The following is a 26,958-nucleotide window of genomic DNA, read 5'->3' on the forward strand; positions in this document are numbered from 1 at the left end:
TCCCTCAGTCAAGTGATTGTTATTACAACCAGTGTGCATTATATTGTGTCTGACCCGTTTTGGTCTTCTCCCCCCACACACACACAGAATGAAGAGATTGGAAAGGAAGGGATTACAAGAGAATAAGCAGGCACACAATGTAGAATAAACAGAACTGTTTGCACAGTAAACTTGAAGCTCCCAGTCCCAAGCACACTCGGGCTGACAGTTCCACTACATTAATTTCAATATGCATTTCCCACCGTGTGCCTGCTTACTCTTTTGCAATCCTTTCCTCTCCAATGAATGTAAATACAAACAGAAATACCCTCCTTGGTAATTATTCCAGAGCTGAGGTGAACGTTCCAAAAGGTAGAGGAGTGAGGAAAAGGAAAGCAGTCACCTGATTTCCTACTTAACAATTGCTTCACTTAGTGATGGGAAACACCTGTAGAGGTGGATTGATCTTGAAGATAATCTAATCCAAACATCTAATTTATACAGTAATTTATCTAGTTATCCTGCACAGGCATTTGACTGTCAGGTAATAAGATTCTAAGCTTATTGACAGATCACACACAGTGATGATTAATGGATATCATTATACTAAATCCGTTAAGTTCTTTCTAAGACACTGGAGCAGAGGATCATTGGGAATGGAATTTGTCTATACCCCCAGTTTCCACACTAGTTCCACTTTCTGCAGAAAAATATTTACATACTTGACCCTCCGATCTTGCTCTAAATATCTCCAAATATCTCCAAACAAGGAGAGCCTAGTGCCATTCACGTCTGCCTGTTCGAAAGTAGGAAATAGGAAGTTTCTTCTAGTGTTTGGCTAGATTGTTGTCTTGCCCACAGACTATGTCTCTGCACCTCCGAAAATATGTATTCTTTGAACATAACTTTCTGAGTTTTTGACAACTGTGCTCCCAACTAATCCTTAATAGATAGGCTGCCTCCAGACCAATGGTATTTAGATTTTTTTCCCTTTAAAAATAAGCATTCCAAAATTACTTATACATTTGCTAAATTCTTTGTCCAAGCCATAAGGTCTGGCTATGTTGATCCCTGATAACAGTGCTAAGTAATTTATTTAATTTATCAGATTTTTCTGCATTCTCATATTGCATTTGGTTTTTTTAACTTTTACGAGTATAATAAAATGTTTGTTCATTCTTTCCTTTTCTTTCCTTTTATTTCCATTGTGTCATCTTTTCCTGCTCTCTGGACAGAGAACCAACCATGTTCTGTGACAGCTCTCAGTTACTTGAAAACAACTAGCTCGTAAACCCTACATGGTCTCTGCCAAACATAAGGCTTAGTTTTATGTCATGAGATAAGCAAAAAGCCTGCTTTTGAGGAGTTTCCCATCTGGGCCAGGGCAAATTTATTCTCCATGCTTTTGGTTTTCCTTACAGAATTAATGTGGACATGGGGTGCCCTCTGCTGTTCAGAGTCTATGGAGATTAATAACCTCTGTTGAAAAATATATATTTCTTCCCACCCCTCTGAAGTATATTTTGCTGAACTTGGTCACTCAAAACACAAAGTAGATGCATAATTTTGATATTCCTGTGTGAAAACATTCTTCTACTGAGAGTTCAGTGTTCAGTATTCCAGGGCTTCATTTAGCTGAACTCCAGCTTTCGTGGTTTTGTCCATTGGAAGGAAAAACCTACCTTTTCAGGGTCTCCTCAAGAATGACACCAAAGAGATGCCTGTTGCTGAGATGTATTTGGCATGGAGAACAAATGTGAGGCTTCAGGAGACAGTGCAGGCAGCCACCCTTCTGGTTTTTATAGCCTTCCTAGCAGAGAGGAGGGAGCAGTCCAACTCAAGCAGTAGGCCTCCCGTTGTCTCAGTAAAGATTTTTTTTTTCAGCCTACAACATGGAGTCTGAACATTTGGTGCAGGATGGTTTATTATCCCCCAAAGTAACCCACACAACTGGTATCCTCTGATTCTGTCATCAGAGCATCTAGCCTAGGGAACTGCACATACAATAAGAGAGAAGAAGATGTTCAAGCCCATGGGGAGAGCTGCCGCATGGCCCAGGATTTCAATTTCACTGGCTTTCCACTCTCTGGCTTGCTAATGCATGTTGCTCCGAATCCAGCTGAGGTAGCGAGCGACATTGGTGTAAACCCCAGGTTTGCTCTTTTGGGCACAGCCTGTGCTCCAGCTGACAATGCCACGGATGGTGGCCTTGCCTCGCTCTTCACATGCCAGGGGCCCGCCAGAATCTCCCTAAAACACAGAAGGGGAGAAAAATAGATCAGCAAAGGGCAGCATCCAATATATTGCCTCTTCAACTTTTCTTAATAAAATTGGTAGGGGTTGCAAATCCATCTGCTGTAGTCTGCTTCAGTCCCTTTACTTCCTGAGAATAAACTACCATTTTGAGGCTCCTGGTTGTGGGGATTTTGGTTGCAGTAATTTTGTTTAGAAAACAGTCTCCCCACAGGGCTGGTCTGAACCCTGTCCTCTCTACGGAGTTGCTGCAGTGCTTGTTCTTAAGTGGGATCTTTTCTTTTTACGGTTTTTCCAGAAAACCGTAAAAGGGTGCCTGATTTCAATGAAGCAAAATCTCAAAACAGCAGGCATGCAATAAATCCACACCTCTTCACTTCTACAAGATAAATCAAATAGATTTATTAAAAGTAGGAGAAGTAATTGATAAAACAGGATAAGATGAAGGAACATTGGTGCACATGCTTCAGCAAATGAAATATTAGGTCCATATTTACCATTCATACTTTTAGAGTACACACACATAATCTTCCAAGAATATAAGATCATCCTTTCTGCTACAGAGTATCCAAAGCTCTTCATAAACACAGAAGTTACAAATGTGGAAATATAATTTAATAATAAACTTCTTTATTCTTAGCAACTTGGTGAATAATATTAAGCCAAAAAAGTACTACTATGGGTGAGCTTAACCAAAGCATATGCACCATAGGACTTCACCAGGAACACTAATCATATCCATTGGAAAACCCCAAAACATTCAGAATCATTTTGATTCTTGGAAGTCTTTAGGAGCAGGCTATCCTAACTGTATAGAGAGGAGTAGCAATCCATCCAAACTATACTATGAAATGATACAACCACAGCAATGAACTATGCATATCCTTCCAATCACTGGTCTCCTATACAATCACTCAGAAGCAAAAACTCAATGGATCATCTGGCCTGCTCAGTCTCTTAGCCTTCTGATTTACTAAGAATCCTTATCATAGCAGACACAAAGACCTGAACCAGAGAAGTCTAAAAAACAACAACCCCAAAGCTGGAAATTCTCAGAGATCATCACGGAAGCCATTGGACAACATGGGTGACATATTGACAGATTCCCCATTGTGTCTGAACCAGCACAAAATAATACTGAAACCACTATCAAACAAATCAGTTAACTGGGGGATTACTCACTAGAGCACTCATGACCCCACAGGTCAGTTGTTTGGTGTACTGGGAGAGATACCTGGTTTTAACCAATGATAAACTCTCAGATCTTCTCATCTGATAAGTAAAGACAATGCTTCCTACCAGTTAATGGCATTTAAAAAGGAAAATTAACACAAAGCTAGAAGGATAAGCCAATAGTTTATCCTACCCTGCATTCCTGAAAGTGTGAAAACTTTAGAATGCCAGTATCAGGGGTGAGTTCCAAATTTTTTTACTACTGGTTCTATGGGCATGGCTTGCTTGGTGGGCCTGGCTTGGTGGTCATGTTACTGGGTGGGCGTGGCCAACTCAATGTCACTCATATCAAGGAGTGCCTCACCTGGCCCCTCCCTTCCCAGCCATTCTTTGTCACACCCAGCCTCAACGTACCTATAGTTCTGTACAGATGTTGTTCATCTTTTTTCAACTTTATTATCTACATACTATAGATGCACTTTCAAGGACCACTGAAAGGAGGAAATGGCTCACATGCTTTGCCCAAGAGTGTGATAGACAACAGCCTTTTAAAGAGCTGCCAGAAAAAAAAAGGGGGGGCAATATATTTTCCAAAGCATCAGAAGGCAAAACAAGAAGCAATGGATGGAAACTGAACAAAGAGAAAAGCAACCTAAAACTAAGGAGAAATTTCCTGACAGAAACAATATAGGTGCAGAAATATTTCAGTCATAATTTCACATATAAAATAGCCATTCATGTAATACAATCTGTATATTGTTCAAAACAGTCATTAGTATTATGGCTGATGTTTGACAGCAAACCTAAAAGTCAAAGATCACAAGAGTGCTTCTTTCTTTGTATGTATACAAAACATCACATACCAGGAATAGCATATTAAGATGGACTTATGCAACCTGATGTGCAAAATAAACACACACAAATTTATGCTGTGGACTATAGACATTGAATGCATGTAAATACCTGAAAAATATGTCAGGCAAAAGAAAGGCAGTAAAATCACTCTAGGTGTAGGGACAGTGTAAAATATTAACACATGATAAATAATGGAACAATTAAAAATAATAGCACAGTTCTCTCTCTCTCTCTCTCTCTCTCTCTCTCTCTCCCTTCCTTCCTTCCCTTTTCTTTTTTTTCTCTCTCTTTCTCATCTATCTCCTTTCCTCTTTCTTTCTTTCTTTCTTTCTTTCTTTCTTTCTTTCTTTCTTTCTTTCTTTCTTTCTTTCTTTCTTTCCTTCCTTCCTTCCTTCCTTCCTTCCTTCCTTCCTTCCTTCCTAGTCTCTTTCTCCCTTCCTTCCTTTTCTTTTTTCTTGTTTCTCTCTCACACACACATACACTCTCTCACACACACACCTAGTCTGGGATGAAGTGATCGGGTGAGCTCCAAAGCAGCAAAACGGCGGGAGAAGGAAGAAAGCGGCGTGTCCCCAGAGGCCAAACGTGCCAGGCCCAAAAGATGAGTGAACCTTGTCATGTCCCCTTGGCTTTTTTTAAAAATTTTTTTTAAAATATTTGCCCTACCAGTGCTCCGTTTTGGCTGGCAGAGTGCTACAGGAGGTGTCCTTCCTGTCCCATCTCTCCCATCTCTCTCCACCCACCCACCCACCCACTCTTGTCAGCCCGCGGAGAAGAAATTACAATGCTGATATGGCTCTTGAAGAATTCCAGTTTGTCACTCCTGCTCTAGAGTTTTCTGCCAGTTCAGAGACAGGAGAATAGCACTTAAATTGACTATGGGGAAAGAACCATTTTTCACTTCTCTGTAATATGTAGGTTTTTTCTGAAGCAGCTATTAAGAACCTGAACTGGGATAAGTATTACTTGATATCACCACAAACCTCTAAAGTATAATTTTATTAATATGATGGGATTTAACTGAGAACTTCAAAAGGAAGAATAACATTGGAGAGAAGTGCAAGGTAGCCTATTGCAGGGGTGAAATCTAAAAATTTTCCCTACCGGTTCTGTGGGCGTGGCTCAATTGGTGGGTGTGGCTTGGTGGTCAGATGACTGGGTGGGCATGGCCAATAACAATAAATAATAAAAATAATAAACAAGTATACAAAACAATAAGAGGTATCAAAAACCAACTTTCACACTTTACAAACACACAACACAACACAATTGACTCACACACAGTGTAAAAGCAGCTGCACTTCACACTTCACACAGCCTCAAAAAGCTCAAAAACCAACTTTCACACTTTACACACACACAATTCTCACACACACACACAAAATGCCGCATACAGCTGAGATTTTGTGTTTGTGTAGTTAGAGTGAAACACTACAGAAACACACCAAATCTCAGAAAGCTGCACAAATATTTTATTTTATTATTTTATTTTATTTTATTTTAATGTGGACTTCAAATCCCAGAGTTCCTCAGCCAGCAAAGCAGGAAGTCAAAGCAAGCTTTTTTTTTTTTCTTCAGTAGCTGAAGAAAGCATGGCGTTGCCAGCCCGAAAGAGCAGTAATTATAGGTAAGTGAGGAGGGGGAATTGGCTGGGCATGGGTGGGGGCTCTTGTAAGTGGGGGCTGTTAAAAAGTGAGTTTAAAAGACTGTGAGGATCAGGAAACTCCTCTGGGATCCTCAGAGGAGGCTTTTAAAACCTCTTTTTTTTTTCTTGTTTCTTTTCCCTTCGGCTGAGGAGGTTTTTAAAAAAAAAACTTTTAAAGGGTTTTGGTGATCTCTGCTCAGTCCCACGATCATCACAGGGTTGTTTTTTTTACTTTTAAAGGCATGTTTCCGCTGAAGAAAAACTTAAAAGTAAAAAAAAAAAACCTGTGCTGATGGTGCGGCTCAGCAGAGGCAGGGGGGCGGGCCAGGGATTTTTGCTACCGGTCCTCTGAACCAGCAGCTGCCATCGCTACCTAATCGGGCGAGCCGGTGCAAACCAGGAGCATTTCACCCCTGGCCTATTAGCCCTAGAGAGTGCTACAGAAAGACTGTCTTTGAAATGTAGGTTATAATATGGAACCTTTTCTTCTTAAAATCTATTTTATTCTATTCTCTCTACCTCAAACCGTGTGATGGGCAGCATATAAATTTAATAAATAAGTAAAAATAATACATACATACATTCTGAATGCAAGCTGAGATTGAGCTGAGATGTAAAGTTTGAATAAGGGGTTCCAAATGTACGGCTCTATGGGAAGTTCACACACAAAAAAACCTTCCTGGCACACTTGACAGGTTCTGCCCCAAAGCAGGGGTGAAATCCAGCAGGTTCTGACAGGTTCTGGAGAACCAGTAGCGGAAATTTTGAGTAGTTCAGGGAACCGGCAAATACTACCTCCGGTTGGCCCCAGAAATAGGATGGGAATGGGGATTTTGCAGTAACGTTCCCCTGGAGTGGGGTGGGAATGGAGATTTTGCAGTATCCTTCCCCTGCTATGCCCACCAAGCCACGCCCACCAAGCTAGACCATGCTCACCAAGCCACGCCCACAGAACTGGTAGTAAAAATATTTGAATTCTACCACTGCCCCAAAGGCTAGACTTTCCGAAGGCTCCCCTGCAACCTGCCTTTACTTTGAATTGGTTTACCTGGCATGCATCAATTCTTCCTTCCAGGTACCCTGCACATAGCATGTGTTGGGTAATCTGGGGCCCATGTACCTCTGGGGAACGGCACTGCTCATGGGGAATGATGGGCACATCTGCCTCCTGCAGATATACAGAGAATTTGTCAGCTCCTAAAGAGGAAACCAAAGAAAGAAGCACATTGACACACACGAGACCTTGCTCCAGGTTTTGTCAGGATCTCTCACACATACTGGTAGCATTTATTCTGTTTTGGAACTGGACCCACATACTTGTGTTCACAAAGTTGTTCCCCCTTGATCAGCCCCTTTTCTTCTAGATTGGCTAGAAGAAATGCAACTCAAAGGGCAAATCTTCTCTTTAACTATTTGCAGCACTGTAGGAATTGGACTGTTTTGCCGATCATCAGACATCTTGTCTTACTACAGGGGTAAAATCCAGCAGGTTCTGAGTCTGACAGGTTCTGCAGAATTGGCAGCAGAAATTTTGAGTAGTTCGGAGAACTGGAAAATACCACCTCTGGCTGACCCCAGAATGAGGTGGGAATGGAGATTTTGCGGTATCCTTTCCCCAGGAATGGGGAGGGAATGGGGATTTTGCAGTATCCTTCCCCTAGAGTGCAGTGGAAATGGAGATTTTGCAATATCCTTCCTCTGCCACACCCACCAAGCCACGCCCACCAAGCCACACCCACAGAACCGGTAGTAAAAAAATTTGAATTTCACCATTGCCTTACTATCTCCCTGTGGCCTGAATTCAGAGCTCTTTGGTAGGTTTCATAAGCAATATTTTAGCGAGTTCAGTCTTAATTCTCTAGTCAGGTTTTTTCCTTCACACTTTCTGTAAAAATGACCCTGCTTGACATTCCTTGCTTCTTTAAACAGGATGCACTAAAGTCCTGTCTCACCAGGCCTTGAAGGTTCTGGGTTGAAGTGAACCATTATTCTCTCCGAAACACCCATGTACACATATACAGAGGCTCTTCAGTGAAACCTATACTCATGGATGTAGATGCTAAGGAAAACACCTGGGTGCAAATTTGCAGTATGCCATCATCACAGTTTTCAATTTAAATCGATTTAGAAGAGAAGGAAGGAGGCTATATCTGGGTGGCCATCCTATTTTTTTCTTCACACCCAGAGATCAGGTTTGCAAATTGCTCAGGCAGCATGAAAACTGAAACAGGGAGGCCGGGAAGAGATTGATGCTCTTCTTTTTCCTTTTTACAGAGAACACGGACAAGGGGGGAATTTTGTTACTCTAGGACAGGGTCTCCAACCTTGGTCCCTTTAAGACTTGTGGACTTCAACTCCCAGAGTCCCTCAGCCAGCAAAACTCTGGGAATTGAAGTCCACAAGTCTTAAAGGGACCAAGGTTGGAGACCTCTGCTCTAGGAACTGCTTTAATTCAGAGAAGGCGGGGCATTGACTGAAGGATCATTTCTGTTGTTTTTTTTCTGTTGGTTGATAAGAAAGAGAACTGATTGGCTCTGGGTATTCTCAGCCTGTTCTCAGAATTCTGAAGTCTCCAGAAATGAAAGCAATCAAAACAAAACACGTGAAAACACTCAGAGGAGACTGAAAAATGAAAACTGCACTGCATGGGAGTTCTCCTAGAGAGTGTTGGGTATCAGGATCCATCATACTGGGAGGAAAATGATCCTCTTTAAATCATCTCGGCCCTACCAACTTCATTTACCATACCATATAGCCATTGCAAAAATATATGACTGCTGACAGCCTCAAACCCCTGCTCTTGTAAGGAAGAATTTAGTTTAGTTCTGCAGGAAATGTTTTTACTAACCAGACAGTAAATGAAATTACTGCTGCTTTTTAAAGCACCTTTCTTTGATATCGTGTTCCCTAGATGTGTCAATCTAGTATTCCTACATTTGTTAACCAGCAAAATTGGACTTATTTTCTAGGGAGTATCAGAGTGGGAAACTGTTTTAAGGACATTGCGTGCTAGACCTGAAAGCAAATATCTCAGCAGAAGACCAACAAGTTTCAAGGAATCATTGTACTGGTATAGTTTAAGATTGGAAAAACCATTCTGTAAATTGCATTCTGTAAACCCTATCTTGTTCTGCTTCCATAAAAGTAATGGCTACATGCCTTGTCTAATATTAAATCAAAAGTAAGTTGCATCTGGATGCCAATTACTGGAAAACACAAGCATAAGAAGGCTATGGCCCTTGTGTTCTCCTGTACCATTGTATCTGGCTCTGCATCTGGGAACATAATATTGGGTTACATAGGCTCATCAAGCAGGTTATAAGGGGCTGGAGACAAAATGAGAAAACATAATTTTCCCCTAATAAAGTTAATGAATGGATAATGCTTGATATAGAATGATAGCAGTCAGGCCACCCTCAAGTCTGGCTTGTAATTATCTGTTATCTGTTTAGCATTGTTTCCTTACCTTCATACATATGTCCCCATCCTGCAATTTGGCAGTGTTCATTGCTGTCAGCTGTCTCCAAGGTACCAGGCAGACATATAGGTGAAATGGAGTTTGAAAATCCAATACAATGTCCTGGGGACTGTTCCTTCAGTTGCACCAGAGCTGGGGATAACAGGCCAAAACTGAATTAGGGCTCAAATATGAAGATTTCAGGAAGCAGACAGATTGAATGAAAGAGTAAAAAGGCTGGTATTGCTCCTAATGGAGTATGGCTGAAGGCATGGAGACTTAGAACAAAATAAGATTCTTTCATATAAGAAGCATATGACGAGTTCTGCAAAACCCAGTATTATTTTTATCACAGCATGCTAGAGCTACGGTGCATGGATTAGGCTTCAACAATAAAACTGTGCCATTCTAGATAATGATTATCACTCTGATCAGACCCAGCTACCATGGTCAGTCTAATTCCATAGATGCCTCACCCATCCACTAGGTTTGAATTGCTTCTGAAAGCTGCTTGCCCTTAATGGAAACTGAGGTATACAATGAACACCCTGTGGACAATCTAAGATGAACTAGGCATCGCTTGTACTGAGTCTGGGAGACACTGGAAGCTAAGAGATGTTCATTTCCAAAGCTGGAGAGTGTGGATGAAATAGATATTTGTAACCCTTGAGGGCTGGATTTAAAAGAAGAGATCCTCACCAATGTCATGGTCCTTAGTTATTTGTGAATAATTCTCATGCAGTTGATACTTCTCTACCTCGAACTTCACAGTGCCTTCAGTGCTGGTGTTGTAGAAGATCTGGCCAAGCACCACTGAAATTCTAGACACATCTGGCCTACAGCACAAAATATATGATCAGCAGAACTCTTTGAGGTGAGAACTAGATTCTCTAAAGGAGCCTTTAACAATGCATGATGTGTTAATTAGAAACCCCATGATTCCAACATCTTGAGGGCAGTGTGTTATGGAAAACTTCTCTGGAGCAGAAGAAGACAGTCTTTTGAGGGAGGGGGAAAATCAGCAGGACCAAAGCTAAAAGTGGGGGCAGATATTCCCTTTAATCTTTCCATCCAATGTAGCAGACTATCAAGAACGGAAAACATTGGTAATGCCAGAGATCTCAAATGAATGCTTCAAGGCCTTTTGAATTAGGCTAATGGCCTCATCTACTTAAGCCAAGGGGCAGGGACACTCAGTTACTTTTGTTTACACAAGAGTAATGCAAAGCTTAGATAACTGACATATGTTAAATGCCAGGGTTGTCCTTCCAGTTGATCAGGAACTTGCAGCTGAGGTAGAATGTGGTAGCTAGGTTGTGAATAGGACACCTAACTGTGCAGAGCTGTGCAGGAGTTACACTAAAACTAAAATAAGTTCATGGCCACCTGTTAGTCATTGAATCAGGTAGATCCTAAACAATTTGGGATTAGGACAATTTATGGCAATCTATCTTTGCTATTATAGAACAGGTCTGGTTAGTCACCAAGATCATCAATAAGATCCTGCTGAAATTCCAAAGTTCCTAACAGGTGAGTAATAGTCATAGCATGGAAAAGACACTGAGACTTGCCTGAATTCTAGACAATGTGCAGCAGTCAGGATCCAACAGGAATCAATAAGACTTCCTCCACAGAATTGCTCTCCAATGTAGAGAGCAGCAAGATAAGGATGGGCACCAGGAAGTGCTACCATACCTCCTACGATACGACTGCGTGAGGAAATAACTTTTGTATAGCGTTGTCCACAAACTGGAGCTGAGATAGCGGCAGATTGGGGGCTTCTATTCACATGGCTCTTGGTCATCTCTTCCAGAGATGCTCCTGCCACTTTTGTTATCAGTTCACCTGTGAAAAAACACCCGACTCATTCACTTCTGGGGTTCAGCTATACTCAGCTCTTTCATAGAGAATGATTTGTCTTACCAGCACTTTGGGGGTAACAGCGAGTAATGTTACAGTACTCCCAGGTGATTCGTCTGTCTTGTAGCAAGAAACACCAAGGCTGGGTGTCATTATCTGGATTTCTGCCCAAAGAAAATGTTTAGGATTTTTCAGGTTAGACGAATATTCCTTTACAATTTAGTGTTCCCTTTCTTATAATTTCAATTTTCCTTAATCTATTCTACTTCTTAGGAGCAGTTGGACTTTCTACATCCCTGGATACTTTACTTTTTCAACCCTTTATATTTATTTATTTATTATAAAAATTTTCGGCCGCCCACCTTACCATACGGTAGCTCTGGGCGGCTTACAATATATTGTCTCTTTCTTTGATTCTCATTAAATGGATCTACTTTGCCCATTTGTACCTCTAACTACCACATACACCATGTCCCATCAATGTCAATTTTTTTTTTCTTTTGCTCCAGTGAGGTTCCCTTCAACTAGTCTCCATTTTATTGATGAGACTGCCTTAGATCATCCTTAGCTGACTTACTCTACAAGAATTATTTCCCTCCTTATTCTGACACCTTTCAAGGATGGCCTCAGAATACGTACACTCTGATTGGCTTGGTCACCCTTAGAGGGCAATGAAGTGGGTGCAGTGACCTGAAACAGACCTACTAGAAGACTGGCAGTGGGGTAATATTGTTTTATGACAACTCAAGGGTAGGTGGATAGTCCTTCAACTCACCAGTGGGGAAAGGTCCACCCTAAAACTTTGTCTCACCTGCAGAAGGCATGTTCCCCTAGGCCCAGGCTTACTGCATTCCTGAGTTTGATGGAATACTCCATAAGCAGGATCGGGGAGTCCCAGGGTAAACATGGGGCCCCTGAGGAACTAGTCTGAGCCATTCCTCGGTATAGGTGCCCATTCCCACTGTAGCAGATTTCAGTGTGATCTAGGGCACAAAGAGATCAGAGACAGATTGTAAAATTGAAGAAAAATGTGAGGCGTCTGACTCCTTACCGTGATTTCAGAATACCCTCCAACTTCTGGGTCACATATAGGGGGGGGGTCACATATAGGGGGCGTATTTTGTTTTCCTTGAGAGAGGAGCACCTACAAGGAGGGCTCAAATAAGTCAAGACGATGGCCAAGATTGTGACCATGGTTTTCTTAATGTCCCCCTCCCCACAATGCCCCTGGCTTGAAGTGATGGCCTACATACAGAGTCTGACTGGCAGTTAAATCAGTAAATAGGTACTATCTGATCAGGAATATAGAACAAATGCCTCTGTTTTCTTCCTTGGCATCATTTTATATGACCAACTGCCAGTCTTCTCCATTTGAGGCAATCATTCTGCTGGCACTTGATTTTTCTGTCCTTTGAAAAAGCTTTACAGAAAGTGGATGTTAATGCTGGGCCAGAGGAATAAAGTTGGCCCTCGCTTAGAATGTTTCTATTACATGGATCGTCCTAATCAGCTCTGCCCCTCTTCTTTTACATTTATTGGACACAGCATACTTTTGCAACTCAAAACCCACAACTCAGAAGTTTCTTTGACTTTATCATACATCCAGCAGTGAGAGCCCATCTGTCCATAACATCAGCCTAGGAAACTATAAAATATAATTGCATTGACTGGATATTTTATACAGAATCCAAAGCCAAGACAGAAATATAACAAATTTATTTTTTCTCAGTGGGCTCATAATTTCACCTTGGTTATTTTCTTTTCTTTTATGCTGGCATATGACATATCTGCCAATTATTATCATTATTTTTGCCCTTTCTCTAGCACAACTTTAGTGCTGTGAAGATAGATATATGAAAAATAAGATTGTAAACATACCTATATCACACAGTGGTCCAGAAAAATTTTCAGGACAGCTGCAGACCAAGTTCTGACCCATCTGTATGCACTGACCTCCATTCAGACAAGGGTTGCTTCTGCACGCTGTGGGTCCCAATAGAGAAAGATACAGAAGAAGCTGTCATGCCAGCTCAAACAATGGTAGACTCACATTTGGTAGCTTGTGTTGACTTAGCTCCTGGATCTCCAACAAGCCCACCTTCCTTGAGGCCTCCGAGGACCCCTGCCACTCCTGATTTGATTTATTTTATTTCATTACTTTTTCTTTTATATTAAAATAATAAAATATTATTTTAAAAACTGGGGGAAACTAGCATTATAGAGCAAGGCAACACTTTGAACTTCCAGTATGTCCATTGGCCCACTTAGACATTTAGAGGCTTTCTTCCAAAATTATTTAATGGGTGGTTTTCTCTCATGTTGCCCACTTGCACAGGGGAAAAAAAAGATAAAGTTAAACTGAGGTGGTGGAGAACTTCCAGGGGAGCATACTTATGTTTATTTATTTATTTATTTATTTAATCAAATTTGTATACCGCCCTATCTCCCGAAGGACTCAGGGCGGTTCACAGGCCAATAAAAACATATAAATACAGATTAAGATCACAATTAAAAAACTTATTCTAAAGCCAAATTAATTAAAATGATATAAATACTAAAACCAATTAAAATCAATACAAATTTAAAACCTAGCCCAGTTGAAGATATATATGCATACATTCATTCATTCATACATACATACATAATATACACACACACACACACATATATATATTCCTAGCATTTTTCCGGCAGGTGCAGTCCATTTCTTTGGATCAACCAAATGTTTGTTAGTTATAACAGGAATTGACTGACCAGTTTGTTGCCCGAGCTGACATCATGCACTGAGAGAGAGAGAGAGAGAGAGAGAGAAAGTGTGTGTGTGTGACTGGCTCAAAGTCACCTAGCTGGCTTTCGTGCTGAAGGTGAGACCAGAACACCCGGTCTCCTAGTTTCTAGCCTGGAGCTTTAACCACTAGACCAAACTGGCTCTCACAATTCAATATATTGCATAAACCAAGAAGATCAGTTTATTCAATAATGTTGTGCAAACATGATCTATAATTAGTATTACTGTAATACTGGGGCCTAAGTACACATTGCACACAAATGCACAAATTATAGCAGGCTTTTAAGGTGTGCAGCTGCTGCGAAAAGAGTGCAGGTTCTATGCTTTGAGTATTACGAAGGGATTCAAACATACAGCTGCCAGTAAAACTGTACCCTCGAGGAAATATATAGTGAGACCACACTTGGAATGCAGCCTCCACCCCTTAAGAGTTGTATCATGGTACTAGAAAAGGTGCAAAATTGGACAATCAAAACAGGTAGGAGGCTGGAGCAGCTCCCCTCTGAGGAAGGATTCAGCAAGGAGGGCTCTTTAGCTTGGAATGAAAGAGAAAAAGGAGCAAAGTAGTACACTAATTAAATCCATGCCTGGCAGAAATCATATTGTGAGAGGAAAAGTTATCACCCTCGCTTGTCAAAGTTATTCAGGAATGACAGAAGGAAATATTTTATATAGCACAGTTAAGCTTTCCGGAATTTACTGCCAGAATTTACTGCCAAAAATGGGATTCAACTGCTTTGTAAAACATCAGCTTCTAGATGGCCACTATCACTGGCGGCTGTTTACTACCTCCCAAGTCGGAGGCAGCAGGATGCCTTTAATAGGGTCCTGAGAAGTAAAAGTGGAAGGGGACTCTAATCCACCCGATCCAGGCTGGTGAGCAACTCAAATGCATCCTAGTGGCACAGTATGCTGGCCCAGAAGGAACTGTAGCCTGATGAATTCCTCATTAATGAATTTAAAGAAAAAGACTTTTTCAAGAATAAGATGAGAAGTGATGGTGGCTACTGAAAGAGGTAAGAACATTCTCACGCAGATCAATAAAGCCCCAAATATTTCTTCTTTTAAAAAATCCAGTACCGTTTGGGATTTTTTGAAAGATACACACACATGATAGAGCAATGACTTCTATTATAATAGTCTATACCTGTATGTCTCAATTTTTGCCTCTATAAGACAGGTGGATTTCAACTCCTAGAATTGCTGGCTGAGTAATACTGAGAATTGAAGTCCACCTGTTTTAAAGTTGCCAAGACTGAGAAACACTGATATATACAGTCCACCTTCCCTTAACCTCTCACAGCAGACTGATATAAATGTTATATTACGTCATGTCCTCATGTTTGAGGTTTCACATGACTTCTTGCATGGATACAGAGTATATCCTATGTGGAATTTTCAGTTATGTTGACCACCAGGAAGGACCATGTGATCCGTTTCACCCATTTGGGCCTCATCAGATATACTGTAGGTAGAATAACATCTGGCTACTCGCGTCTGAGGAGTTCCAATAATAGACAAAATTGGCCATAGGGTGCCTTCTATTAGTCAATGTAATGCTGCCATCTGACTTCATACATGAAAAAAGTAAAACTTCTTCAAATCAAGCTTTGTTTCTGGGACTAATTTTAGATTGAAATTTGATCTTTTTTCAACTTCCCAATCTAGCCAATAGCCATAGGGTTGCTTACTGGTCTTCCACTCAAATAATAACTAGGCCTAATCCTATTTAACTTTTTAAGATCAGCCAAAGTCAGTTAGATGCTACCAACTACTATTGAAACTATTAGTTTTGGTATTGACTACTATTTGAATCTCAGTGAAAAATGTAATTCTTACTTTATTCAAGTCTTTATGTGATCCTACTCTATTAGAAAGGGAAGCTTATACTTTGAGCAACATGCAATGGAAAGATTTCTCCCCTTTATTTCAATATAATTGGTTGATAGCTTGCATCTGCCACTTCTGACCTTTTCCATGGAGTGTTTTGCAGAGAATCTTCTTTCTGTCACAGCGGCACTCCTTCAGTCCAGTGGAGGGAAAATATTGCAGCCATGTTTCGTTCTTGCCAACATGCAGCCATCTTTGTGATCCAAAGCAGCCTTCTGTGAAGTTAAGCCACGGGCTAAGACTGGACTCAGCTCATATTAACCTTCAGCAATTCTGCCCGATCATCAGAGAGGTTTACAAAAACAGCCCATCCCTCCCTACTCTACAGTTCAGAGGAAGCCTATAGCCTCATTAGAAGATTTTAAAAGTTATCTGGCTTCTTAAAACCCCATTAGGTAAAGGTAAAGATTCCCCTCGCACATATGTGCTAGTCGTTCCCAACTGTAGGGGGTGGTGCTCATCTCCGTTTCAAAGCCGAAGAACCAGTCTCTGTGGTCATGTGGCCGGCACAACTAAATGCCAAAGGTGCACAGAACACTGTTACCTTCCCACCAAAGGTGGTCCCTATTTTTTCTACTTGCATTTTTTATGTGCTTTTGAACTGCTAGGTTGGCAGAAGCTGGGACAAGTAATGGGAGCTCACCCCGTTGCACAGCACTAGGGATTCGAACCGCTGAACTGCCGACCTTTCGATTGACAAACTCAGCGTCTTAGCCACTGAGCCACTGCATCCCTATCATTAACCCCATTACTAATTCATAAAATTCTTTTTCTTTTCTTTTGGACCCCCTATGCTGCCAGAAAGAAAAATATGACACTATGAAATCCAGTAGTTCCTTCTAAGAGGGAGTTATGGCTATCATCAGTCAATGAATTTGAAACACCATAGGCTCCTGTAGACTCCAGCAAGGAAAAGCATGATCTTACATTGACCCTGTGCAAAGACCTCTATACCTGACAGGAAGGGGCATGCATAAGAGCACAAACGTGCCTACCGTTCCTGTCCTTTTGTTTCTTCCATATATATATATATATATATATATATATGTCTTTGGTTATTTGGGTTTTCTCCCACGTAAAATTGGAAGTGTCTTGGCGACATTTCGACGAAGTCTCATTCGTCATCTTCAGGCTTCAGCTTCGTGCTTCTGGGAGCAATGAAGCTGAAGCCTGAAGATGACGAATGAGACTTCGTCGAAACGTCGCCAAGACACTTCCAATTTTACGCGGGAGAAAACCCGAATAACCAAAGACCTACATACAAACACCCGCGAAAACCTCAGAAAACATATATATATATGCTTATACTTCCTTGTTTCTCCTCATATATTTGTTTATACATTATATAATCTTTTTGTGTTATGCTTGTATATATTGTCTTGACAAAATTAAATAAATAAATAAATAAATAAAATAAATAAATAAGGTGACAGGGCTATAGCTCCAGAATCATACCTTTCTCACAGCGTCTCCCATGGAAACCAGCTGTACAGGTGCAGTGGAATCCAACCTTTCTAGCTTCACAGGCACCCCCATTCTGGCAGGGGTTAGGATCACAGTACCCTGGAAAGAGACGACTATAGAGTATAGACTATCATCCTTGGATAGATACAGCTAATATCTAACTGTGTAAAAACCACAGTAAAGCATGGGCGTAAAATTTGACACTGTGGATTGCAGCCATATTAGGAATACGGTTTCATGTAAAATACATTCACAGGGAATGCTGCCTCTGAAAAAAATCCTTTGTTTGGGCCATAATACACAGGCTTAAACAAATAAATAAATACCACTGACTTACCTGTTGGCCTTTCCTCTTTCTGACAAATCTTCCATTGTTGGTCTCGGTCATAGTTTTCTGTGGTGGCGCACCTGATAGGGAAGAGTCTCGTCTCATGTAAGGTGTGCAGGGAAGATGTGCCAATGCCACAATTTGCACATTGTGACTTCTTTTGTTCCCCCCCCCCCAGGTCAATCAAGCCTCAGGCTCAAAGTGTCCTCTTCTCTGCTCCCTGCATGCTCCCGAGTTCTCATTGTTCCTGTGAGCAATCAATACTTTTCTGGCCAATCAATACTTACCAGCGCTGAGATTTAAGAAAGCCACCAGGGAGACAGGAGTAGTGCATTTTGCGTTGGTAACGGAAAGGGAAATGACAGGATTCCTCACTGGATGATGTCACTGCAAAACAAAGGAAGATGGGTCTATTTCTTGTGCTAAAAGGCTGCCCTATAGCTCTCCCATTTCAGCTAGTGATCGGGCAGGGCTACCTAGCTTCCCTTCATATCTATCTACCTTTTGATTATAACAGAGGACAAAGTCTTTTTATGCAGTCTTTTTAAAAAAGTCTTTTTATTTTTATTGCAGGTAGTCCTCGGCTTATGGCCGCAATTGAGCCCCAGAATTTTGTTGCTAAGTGAAACATTTGTTAAATGAATTTTGCCTCATTTTATGACCTTCTGTGCCACAGTTGTTAAGTGAACCATTGCAGATGTCAACTTAATAACATAACTGTTAAGTGAACCTGGCTTCCCCATTGACTTGGCTTGTCAGAAGGTCGCAAAAGGGGAATCACGTGACTCTGGGGCACTGCAACCGTCATAAATAATGAATCAGTTGCCAAGCATCTGAATTTTGATCATGTGACTATTGCAACGGTTGTAAGTGTGAAAAATGGTCATAAGTCACCTTTTTCAGGACCGTTGTAACTTTGAATGGTCACTAAATGAACTGTTGTAAGTTGAGGATAACCTGTATTTCATAGAATTCAGGCTCCATTGAACATAAGTGCTGAAAGGGCATCGCATTTTCTCAACCACAGATCTGAAAAGGCATCCACAGCAAAACTGATTTAAGGGCCAGCAGCAAACATCATGGAGGAACAGATGGCTGTGACTGAGCCACTCTTGCCCCATGTATCTTCGTGTCTTCTAATTTATTCTCCATTAATGGCTGCCCATGCAACCCAAGTTGTACAATCCATACATATAATAGAAGGATGGCAAGTGGTGGGGCGGGAACCTCAATTTAGTAGAAATTACCCCAAAATTATAGGATAAAAATTATTAAAGCACAAGACTTTCGGGTGCAATTCAAAGTACTGGTTACCACCTTTAAAGCGCTCCATGGCAGAGGACCGGTGTATCTATGGGACCGCCTACTACCACCGGTTGCCTCCCATCGACCCGTGTGCTCCCACAGGGAGGGCCTCCTCAGGGTGCCGTCGGTTAAGCAGTGCCGGCTGGCGACCCCCAGGGGGAGGGCCTTCTCTGTGGGGGCTCCTGCCCTCTGGAACGAGATGCCTCCGGGGCTTCGTCAACTCCCCGACCTCCGGACTTTCCGCCGCGAGCTGAAGACTCTTTTATTTCATCGTGCAGGGCTAGTTTTAACATGATTTTAAATTTTAAATGGGGTTTTATTTCTTTTAAATTTTATGCCACATATTGAATTAGTTTTTTAAATGGTTTTTAACTTTTGTTATATGTGTTTTTTATTGGCTGTAAACCTCCCTGAGTCCTTCAGGAGAAGGGCGGTATAAAAATCTAATAAATCTAAATCTAAATCTAAATCCAAGCAGCCAATGAGAAAGGAGTTTGTTGGATGAGAATGACTTTTGAGAATGACTGCCAGAAAGAGCAGAAAACATGAAATTGTTGGCTGCAGAAGCGAACATGGTTTGGAGTTGAGAAACCTCACTTTAATAATTGTGTCATTCATTTGCTCTTTTAAAAAATATTTTGATCATTTAATATCTCCCCTCCCCATCCCATCTTCTGCCAATTACTTCACAAGTTCAGATAGGTGGATGGGTAGATGGGTGGATGGATGGATGAATAATATAAATGACAGAGAGACATGGAGAAAATACCAGCAGGTTATTCTTTTCCCAGCAGCAACATGTTACCTTTTTATAACCCCCCATCCCTCCTTTACCTATAAATAGTGATCCTTCTTCTCCCATTTTCAAAAATGCCCTCACTTGGTCTCTGCTTGCAGGAAACCATAAACAGTTCTTTGAAAAACACAGGCAACAACCCTGTAATGAGGCTTCCACTCCCTTACATCTTTCCCTGGTGAAAGATTATTGCATTTCTTAAGTGCTAATGTGGTGGTGATGATGGGGAGATAGTAGAAACAACCTAGCCTTATTCCTGATATACCAGTAGCAACTTTGGGCTGCTACTGGTATATCAGCACACTGGCCTGCTTCCTGCTTCCCCTGTTTGCCCCCTTCTTCTATTCCTATTAAATGTGGCCTAGCCACAATTCTTGCTTTAGCTGTCCTGATTTCCAAGCAACTCTAATGGGGAGATGATGGAGGCAAGATCCAATTTCCTGGTGTTGCTTATGGTGTTGTAGTGATCCAACAGTGAAAGATGTGGTGCAGCCCTCAAGAAAACATTTTTGGGGAAATTCCCACTTTTATGCTGAGCTGAAGGGAGTTAGAAGCTCCAAGCTTGAACTTGGTAGGATTGCTTTTTTTCTTTGACTGACACAAAAATCTCCCCCTCCCTCCCCCTCCTATCATGCCCAACTTTTAGAAACGTTATAGACTAGGATAGCCATACTCACCTTCATGTTTCGCCTTATGGGGCATACCAATGACACCCTGCCAAAAAAGCAAATGGCCGTGTCACAGCAACCTTACAAAACTTGATTTACATTCTGTGCAAAGCAACTTTCCATTCTTTCCAAGATAACGAAACACCTTGAAAGATGCTAAAATCAGTATAAAGTATTTACACATTTTCTCTCCTGTCCCTTTCTACAAGCTATCAGATTTTTATTAAATGTCCCACATTATTTGACGTTTTTGTTTAATATTTCTTCTAACTTGCAGGTAACCCTCATTTATTAACTACCAGGTTCAGTAACTGTTGAAAATTATGACAGCACTGAAAAGTAAGCTTACAATTGGTCCTTGAATTTACAATTATTGCAGTGTCCCCATGGTTACATAATCACAATTAGGGTGTTTTACAACCAACACATACTTATGGCAGTCATAACATCCCACAGTCATGATTTGTGACCTTTCCAGCTGGCTTCCAACAAGCAAGGTCAATGGGAAAACCAGCAATTTATGTTAGAAATGTGGACGACATAAGGGGTCATTTTATCATGCTTGATGGACTTGTAAAAAAGCATACAAATTTTGAGTTCAGATACATACAGTGATATAAAGAATTCCAAAGAATAAGATTTAACTGGAAGTAGAATTTTTTTGTTGGGATTAATGGTCAGCCAATTTGAAAAAAGCCAAGGAAGATTACTTTTATATATGATCATTGCTATGAGACCACCATATGTGCAAAAATGGAAAGATTCTGAAATCTTCCTCAAATGGAGGAATGGTTGGTGAAAATGATGGAATTAGTAGAGATAGAAAATCAACTCATTTGCTTAGAGAAAAATCAACTATTGCATTTATTAGTGACTGGAAATCCCTAATGGACTTTTTGTTGAAAAAATTAAAAAACGAACTGATTTATGGATATGTTGATTAGAAATGTAGAATATGGAAAAAAGAAAACTTTGATGTAACCATACAGAGAGTAAAATATAAATGTACTTATCAATGTAATACGTTGAGCATGATCATGGGAGGTTTCACTTAACGACTGTGTCTCTTAGCAATGGAGCTGCAGGTCCCAATTGCGGTTGGCAAGTGAGAACTACCTGTATTTGACAATTCATTTGTAGTACCCTTTTATTTTAAGACAAGCAAGCAACCGCTTAGAAACTGCAACTGGTTCAGAATGCAGCAGCACACACGTAATGGAGACCGCTAGTTTTATACATGTAATATCTCCTGACTTAGTGGACTGCACTGTTTGGACTGCACTGATTTAGTGGATGCAATTCCAGGTGCTGGTCATCACTTTTAAAGTCCAGGTGAGTCCAGCCAGGTTATCTGTTACCTTTCCCTAAGGATAACTAACTTTCCTAACTGGTTAGATAGAGTGGTCATATTGCTAGCTAGTCCGTTCCACTAAATATCTGATGGAAACTAGGAAGCCTTTTTCATGGCAGTCCCTGTCCTATGGAATACCCTTCTCCCAGAAGTTCACCAAACCTCCACCCTCCTAGCCTTCCATAAAACTTTGAAGATCTGGCTTTTCCTCAAAGCGCTGGCATAAGAGACTATATCACCTGGCGCCAGGTTTTCAGTGTTTTTAACATGCTTAGTTTTATAGTTGTTTATAGTTTTATTATGGTTTTTATGGTGTTGGGAGCCACCAAGAGTTGATTATAAAATGAGTGGCTATATAAATTTTTAAAATAAATAAATATTGTCCAGTTACAAAGTCTTACAAGTATCTGTAAATTTTAATGTACTAAGTGAATATATGGAAGGCTGTAACAGCTGTCTCTGCAAGCTGTTTTTACAGCTGCCTTCCGTAATACAGATATGTACACTTTCCATCCCTGTCAGTTAGAGAAAGCTGCTATGTAGCAGGGAAATGGAATCCAGGAGATAATGTCATTGCCAGAAACGACACATTTCCCTTTCTTGCTAGGCAAAACCTCTTTTCTCTCTCCAGCTGAAGAGAGCCGGAAAGAAGGAACCAGGACCACAGCAAAATAACTTATGGCTTAATATAATGGTATGAAGGAATGACCTTGGGAGTTGCGGGATCCCATTCCTTCTGCTGAGTCTGCAAAAAAGAGAAAAAGAATGGGAACATGCAGACTCAGAAGAGATGCTCCCTATTGTCTTGGAGTATAAAGGCGAGGGGGAAGAGATGTACTTTCAGACTTGCAGGATTCTATTAACATAAGCTTACCATAAAGACAGAACTGGTACCCTGGGCAGGGGTCTCCAACCTTGGTCCCTTTAAGACTTGTGGACTTCAACTCCCAGAGTCCCTCAGCCAGCAAAGCTGGCTGAGGAACTCTGGGAGTTGAAGTCCACAAGTCTTAAAGGGACCAAGGTTGGAGACCCCTGCTCCTGGGTATGCTTGTAGTACCTCACAAGGCCAACACTTACGGAGAGAAGAAACAAAACCACCACTGAAACAGAACCACCACCCACCTCTCATACATATAAGCATAAACATGTGCATGAACATTGAACTGAGCAGTCTGCTTATCTAATTCCATCCCATATATCACACATGTGGAGTTTAATGGCCTTTTTGCCGCAGGAGTCCTTTTTCTGCTACTTTTCAAATCGCATAGCGAAATGAAGGAAAAAAACCCCATACCTATTATGCCTCTTAAAACACGCATACCTATTATGGCTCTTAAGAAGCTCACAAGAAAGTAAAGCATTGTGCAGGAGGAAATAGCCTTGTGAAAGTTTTCCAATTCTCATTTGGAATTTACTATCTGTGTGGGTGGTTTTATTTTGGAGAAGTTACCATTTTCAAAGTCAACATGAAAGCTCCCATGGGAACAATTAAGAGCAGTGCTACTTGACCTCTGGAGTCCAAAATATAAATGCAAATGTTTAAAAATCTTCCATCTCTCAAGAAAATGGTGTTTCCATGAGGAGGGGAGTAGGAATGTGCTGTTAGCTGACCCTGGTGATATGGCAACAAATCCACACAGCTTCCACACATTTTTAAACAGGATCCCTAACATTAATAAACATTTATAAGGATGGTCCAGAAACACCATTGAGGACAATAGATTACTTGAGTGCTGAGGAAACCAATTGTTTTCAATAATGGATATTTTTCTCCCACAAGACAAACGAATAACAATGAAGCATATCTCATGTTGCAAAACAATACACAGAAAAAAGCCTCCTGAGGCTCACAAATCCCAATCTTGTGCTTGAGTCAATAGACTTGAGAGCACATCGCTAGTCCCAGTAATAGATCTGAAATATTCTGGGTAGGAAACGGGTAGGAAACAACTCTGCAGCTCATTCTTCAGGATTCTAGACCATGCCTCACTCATTTTTTATTTTTCATTTTGTCTCCATTATATTTCCCCATATAGACAAATACCTTATATGTGAAGGTTGGATGTAAATACTAATAGAATGAAAGAAATATGAAATTTGATGTTCTGGAATCTCACCAAGAATAGCTTCGCAAATAGCAGGAGAAGCAGCAACTGAGCTGTCATGGTGGTGTCCAGGGACAGATGAAATAGAGAAGTTTTGTTGACTGCTTTAGACAGAACAAACAGTTCCTGATCGATATATCTGAAAGCAAAGGTCTTTGTGTTAGGTTTACTCAGCAGGATGGAGATTGCACCAGGGGGATAAACACCGAATTGTAACTGGAGCCAAATAAAAAAGATTTAGTATAAGTCCCCAATGGGACTGTGCATATTATTTATGTGTCCCAGGCACTCTTCTATCAGCAGAAAATTGGCAAGAATGCCATTTTGTGGGGATCCCAGCTACACCTGTATAAAAGATGCACAGGTGTAGCTGGACTTGTGATGTGTATGTTTGAAGGTGTATGTTTTCAGCAGTGGAAGCTTTCTTCTAGGCTAGCACTGATGATGTTACCTTGTTTGGGTAATGAGCTCAGAGAGCACCAAGGCCCCCTCATTTCAACCCTGAGCTACAAATATTCTAGTTCATTAGGAACTTTTTTCTGACATTTCAGTTATTGAAGAGGTCTGCTGGTCCAAGTTCTGATGATGAAAGATGTTGCTCACATCTCCCTGCCATGTTACTGCATCTCCCCATAAACCACCCATAGGTTCCTCCTCAGTGGCTATTAAAAGCTCAATAGAAGGAAATGTGGAGTCCACAAGGGAGGAAAGTCTTTTTGTCAAAGCCCGGATCCAAATCATACTCTCTTCTGCTCCCTCCCTCCCAGAATATGCTCATGATTAAAGATGCTGAGAGTTTGGCTTGCAGGTCAATACAATGTGTTGTTTAGCTGTTATTATCCAAAGGTTATGTCTTTTTCCCTCAAAAAACCAGCCGCAGTTTCCCCTCAGGTTAAATTGCCAGGAATGCCTTAACAAAGCATTCTGAGGACAAAGAACAGACATTTCAACAGTTACCAAATTGGTATTGGATTTTCAGCTACCAGTCAAATTTCACATACCTCTTTTGTACAAAAATAAGCAGCAGCCATGTGGGATCTGACAGATTTACTCTTGTTCTGCTTGTTTCAGATACAAATGATGGTGCTGCAGTCAGAGAATAAAGATTCTAGCGCATAAAGGTTTTCTATCAAACAACGTAAGTGTGTTTCTTACAATAAGAGCTTCCTCATGAGGGCCTTGGTCTCCATTACTGTTGGGATATTCAGCCCCACCTAATATACCGTAAGTATTTATAGCCAGGAACACGTGGGCAAGTTCTTGTGCTTGTCCTGACCATAATGAGAAATTTTCTGATCATGATTTTGACTTCTTGGAGGCCTTCCTTTTTGATTGAAGATAATCTGGACAGAATAGTATTGTATCTGAGTTTCAAAATTAGCCAATCCAGTAAGTTTATCTTGTGGCTCATTAGGTTTGTAAATGTTCTTCGTATGTTTCCTAGGGAATTTTATTAAAAAATAATTCATGAATCTAATTTTATGCTGCAATTTTGCACATCTTTTGTTGGAAGTAAGTTCCACTGAATTGACAGGAGTTTTCATTCTGCATAGGCATGTATTGGAACATACTTATATACAAATGTACCTATTGCATAACTGACATAATTCATGTCGCATGCAAGAGAACAGTATCCTGCCTTGAGCAAACAGATCGGAAACTCCATGGAGGAACAGCTGGAACATCTGCTTCGTTGGATGTGCCTCGTGGACTGCTTTCCACAAACAGTATATGTACCAGTGTGCATTTAATTTAGTTGTGCTTTTCCATGGCCAAAGCAGATGCTGTGAAGGTATTCATTCTTGTTGTGTTTTTTAGCTTATTGAACTGATTGACCATGTTTGGATGGGGCATTTCTCCTGGAACCACTGACATCTGGGCCATTGGTGATTAAAGCATCAGGCTAGAAACCAGGAGACCATGAGTTCTAGTCCTGCCATATAAAAGCCAGCAAGGTGATTTGGGGCCAGTCACTTTTCTTTAGCCCAGCTTGCCTCACGGTTTGTTGTGTCACCTCTTATTGTTGTGGGAAAAATAGGAAGAGGAAGGTGTGCATTCAAATGCTTGAAGAGCTTTCAGAAGTTACAGCTGGATGCAGAGTGCAGTGGTACAGGCAGTTCTTAGGCCCACTAGAATGGTTCATGTTACATCACTGCTTTGTGAGATGCAGTGATCGCTGGTCTGTTTCCGGTATAATTCAAAATGTTGGTCATCTCCTTTAAAGCCCTACATGGTATGGGTCCAGACTACTTGAGGAACCATCTCACCCCGATGGGACTGGCTGGTCCCAACCTGTGCTGGTAGAAGGGGCAAACTGTGGATTGCATCAGCCAAGGAATTTTGGCTGGCAGGAAGAGCCTTCTCTGCCATGGCTCCTGCCCTCTGGAACATCTTACCGCCTGGGCTAAGATTGGCTCCCACCCTCCTAATATATCACAGAACCTTAAGACCTGGCTCTGCCCGATGGGTTGCGGACCCAATGGGAAAGCTTCATACTGGAAGTGGTTGTCTAATTAAAATTCAACCCTATCTCCCCTCCCCATGTGTCTGGCTCCCTTCTTTGCTCTCTTGTGACCATGATTTTAACTCTTAATATTTTTTGTCTGCTGTGTTTTTATAATGGAAGATTTTAACATTTTTCAATGTTTTTATGTTGTAAGCTGCCCAGAGTTATTGGATGCAAGATGGGTGGAAAAATAAACAAATAAACAAATAAATATGGTGTGTTGGATATGTTAATTGCCTTGAGTTATTTGTAAGACTAATAAAGGCAGAATACAAGTAAATAAATAGAAATAAGTAAGAAACTGGTTCTGTAGACATGGCATAAAGCATGGCCGTGTCTGTTGAATTTTTGAGTTTGGACTTTTGAACCTAACTAATTTCAGTGAAATCATTAGCTTTATTTATAGAGGGATCTTACAAATTAATTCATCATTTTAAGGGTTGCAGTGTCACAAAACCCGAGGAATAGTGCCTGGGGCATCCTCAGAAGAGCCAGACTCTGTAAGATGTTTTTATGTTTTGGCAGGAGGAAATGG

The 26,958-nt window shown here is 40.9% G+C and overlaps 1 protein-coding gene across 2 annotated transcripts; it reads right to left on the reverse strand.

Annotated features, from left to right (window-relative positions):
* Positions 1-1,916: 1,916 nt before the first annotated feature.
* F12 (coagulation factor XII) lies at positions 1,917-25,300 on the reverse strand. 2 transcript variants are annotated; one of them, XM_058170505.1, is made up of 16 exons: positions 24,919-25,300; positions 23,930-24,056; positions 22,522-22,557; positions 20,471-20,507; positions 17,980-18,079; positions 17,702-17,772; positions 17,356-17,463; positions 15,981-16,115; positions 13,101-13,205; positions 12,034-12,205; positions 11,286-11,386; positions 10,934-11,207; positions 10,062-10,198; positions 9,372-9,515; positions 6,954-7,102; positions 1,917-2,229 (listed from the first exon to the last, which is right to left on the reverse strand). In XM_058170505.1, exons 2-16 carry the CDS (start codon positions 23,975-23,977, stop codon positions 2,074-2,076), a joined length of 1,773 nt encoding a protein of 590 aa, XP_058026488.1. In that variant the 5' UTR covers positions 23,978-24,056; positions 24,919-25,300; the 3' UTR covers positions 1,917-2,073. The 2 variants fall into 2 exon arrangements, with proteins under 2 accessions (XP_058026488.1, XP_058026489.1); XM_058170506.1 differs by lacking the exons at positions 22,522-22,557; positions 24,919-25,300 and having other exon boundaries at positions 23,930-24,032.
* Between the last annotated feature and the right edge of the window lie 1,658 nt (positions 25,301-26,958).

Source organism: Ahaetulla prasina, chromosome 2 (assembly GCF_028640845.1).
Source record: "Ahaetulla prasina isolate Xishuangbanna chromosome 2, ASM2864084v1, whole genome shotgun sequence".
NCBI classification, from domain to species: domain Eukaryota; kingdom Metazoa; phylum Chordata; class Lepidosauria; order Squamata; family Colubridae; genus Ahaetulla; species Ahaetulla prasina.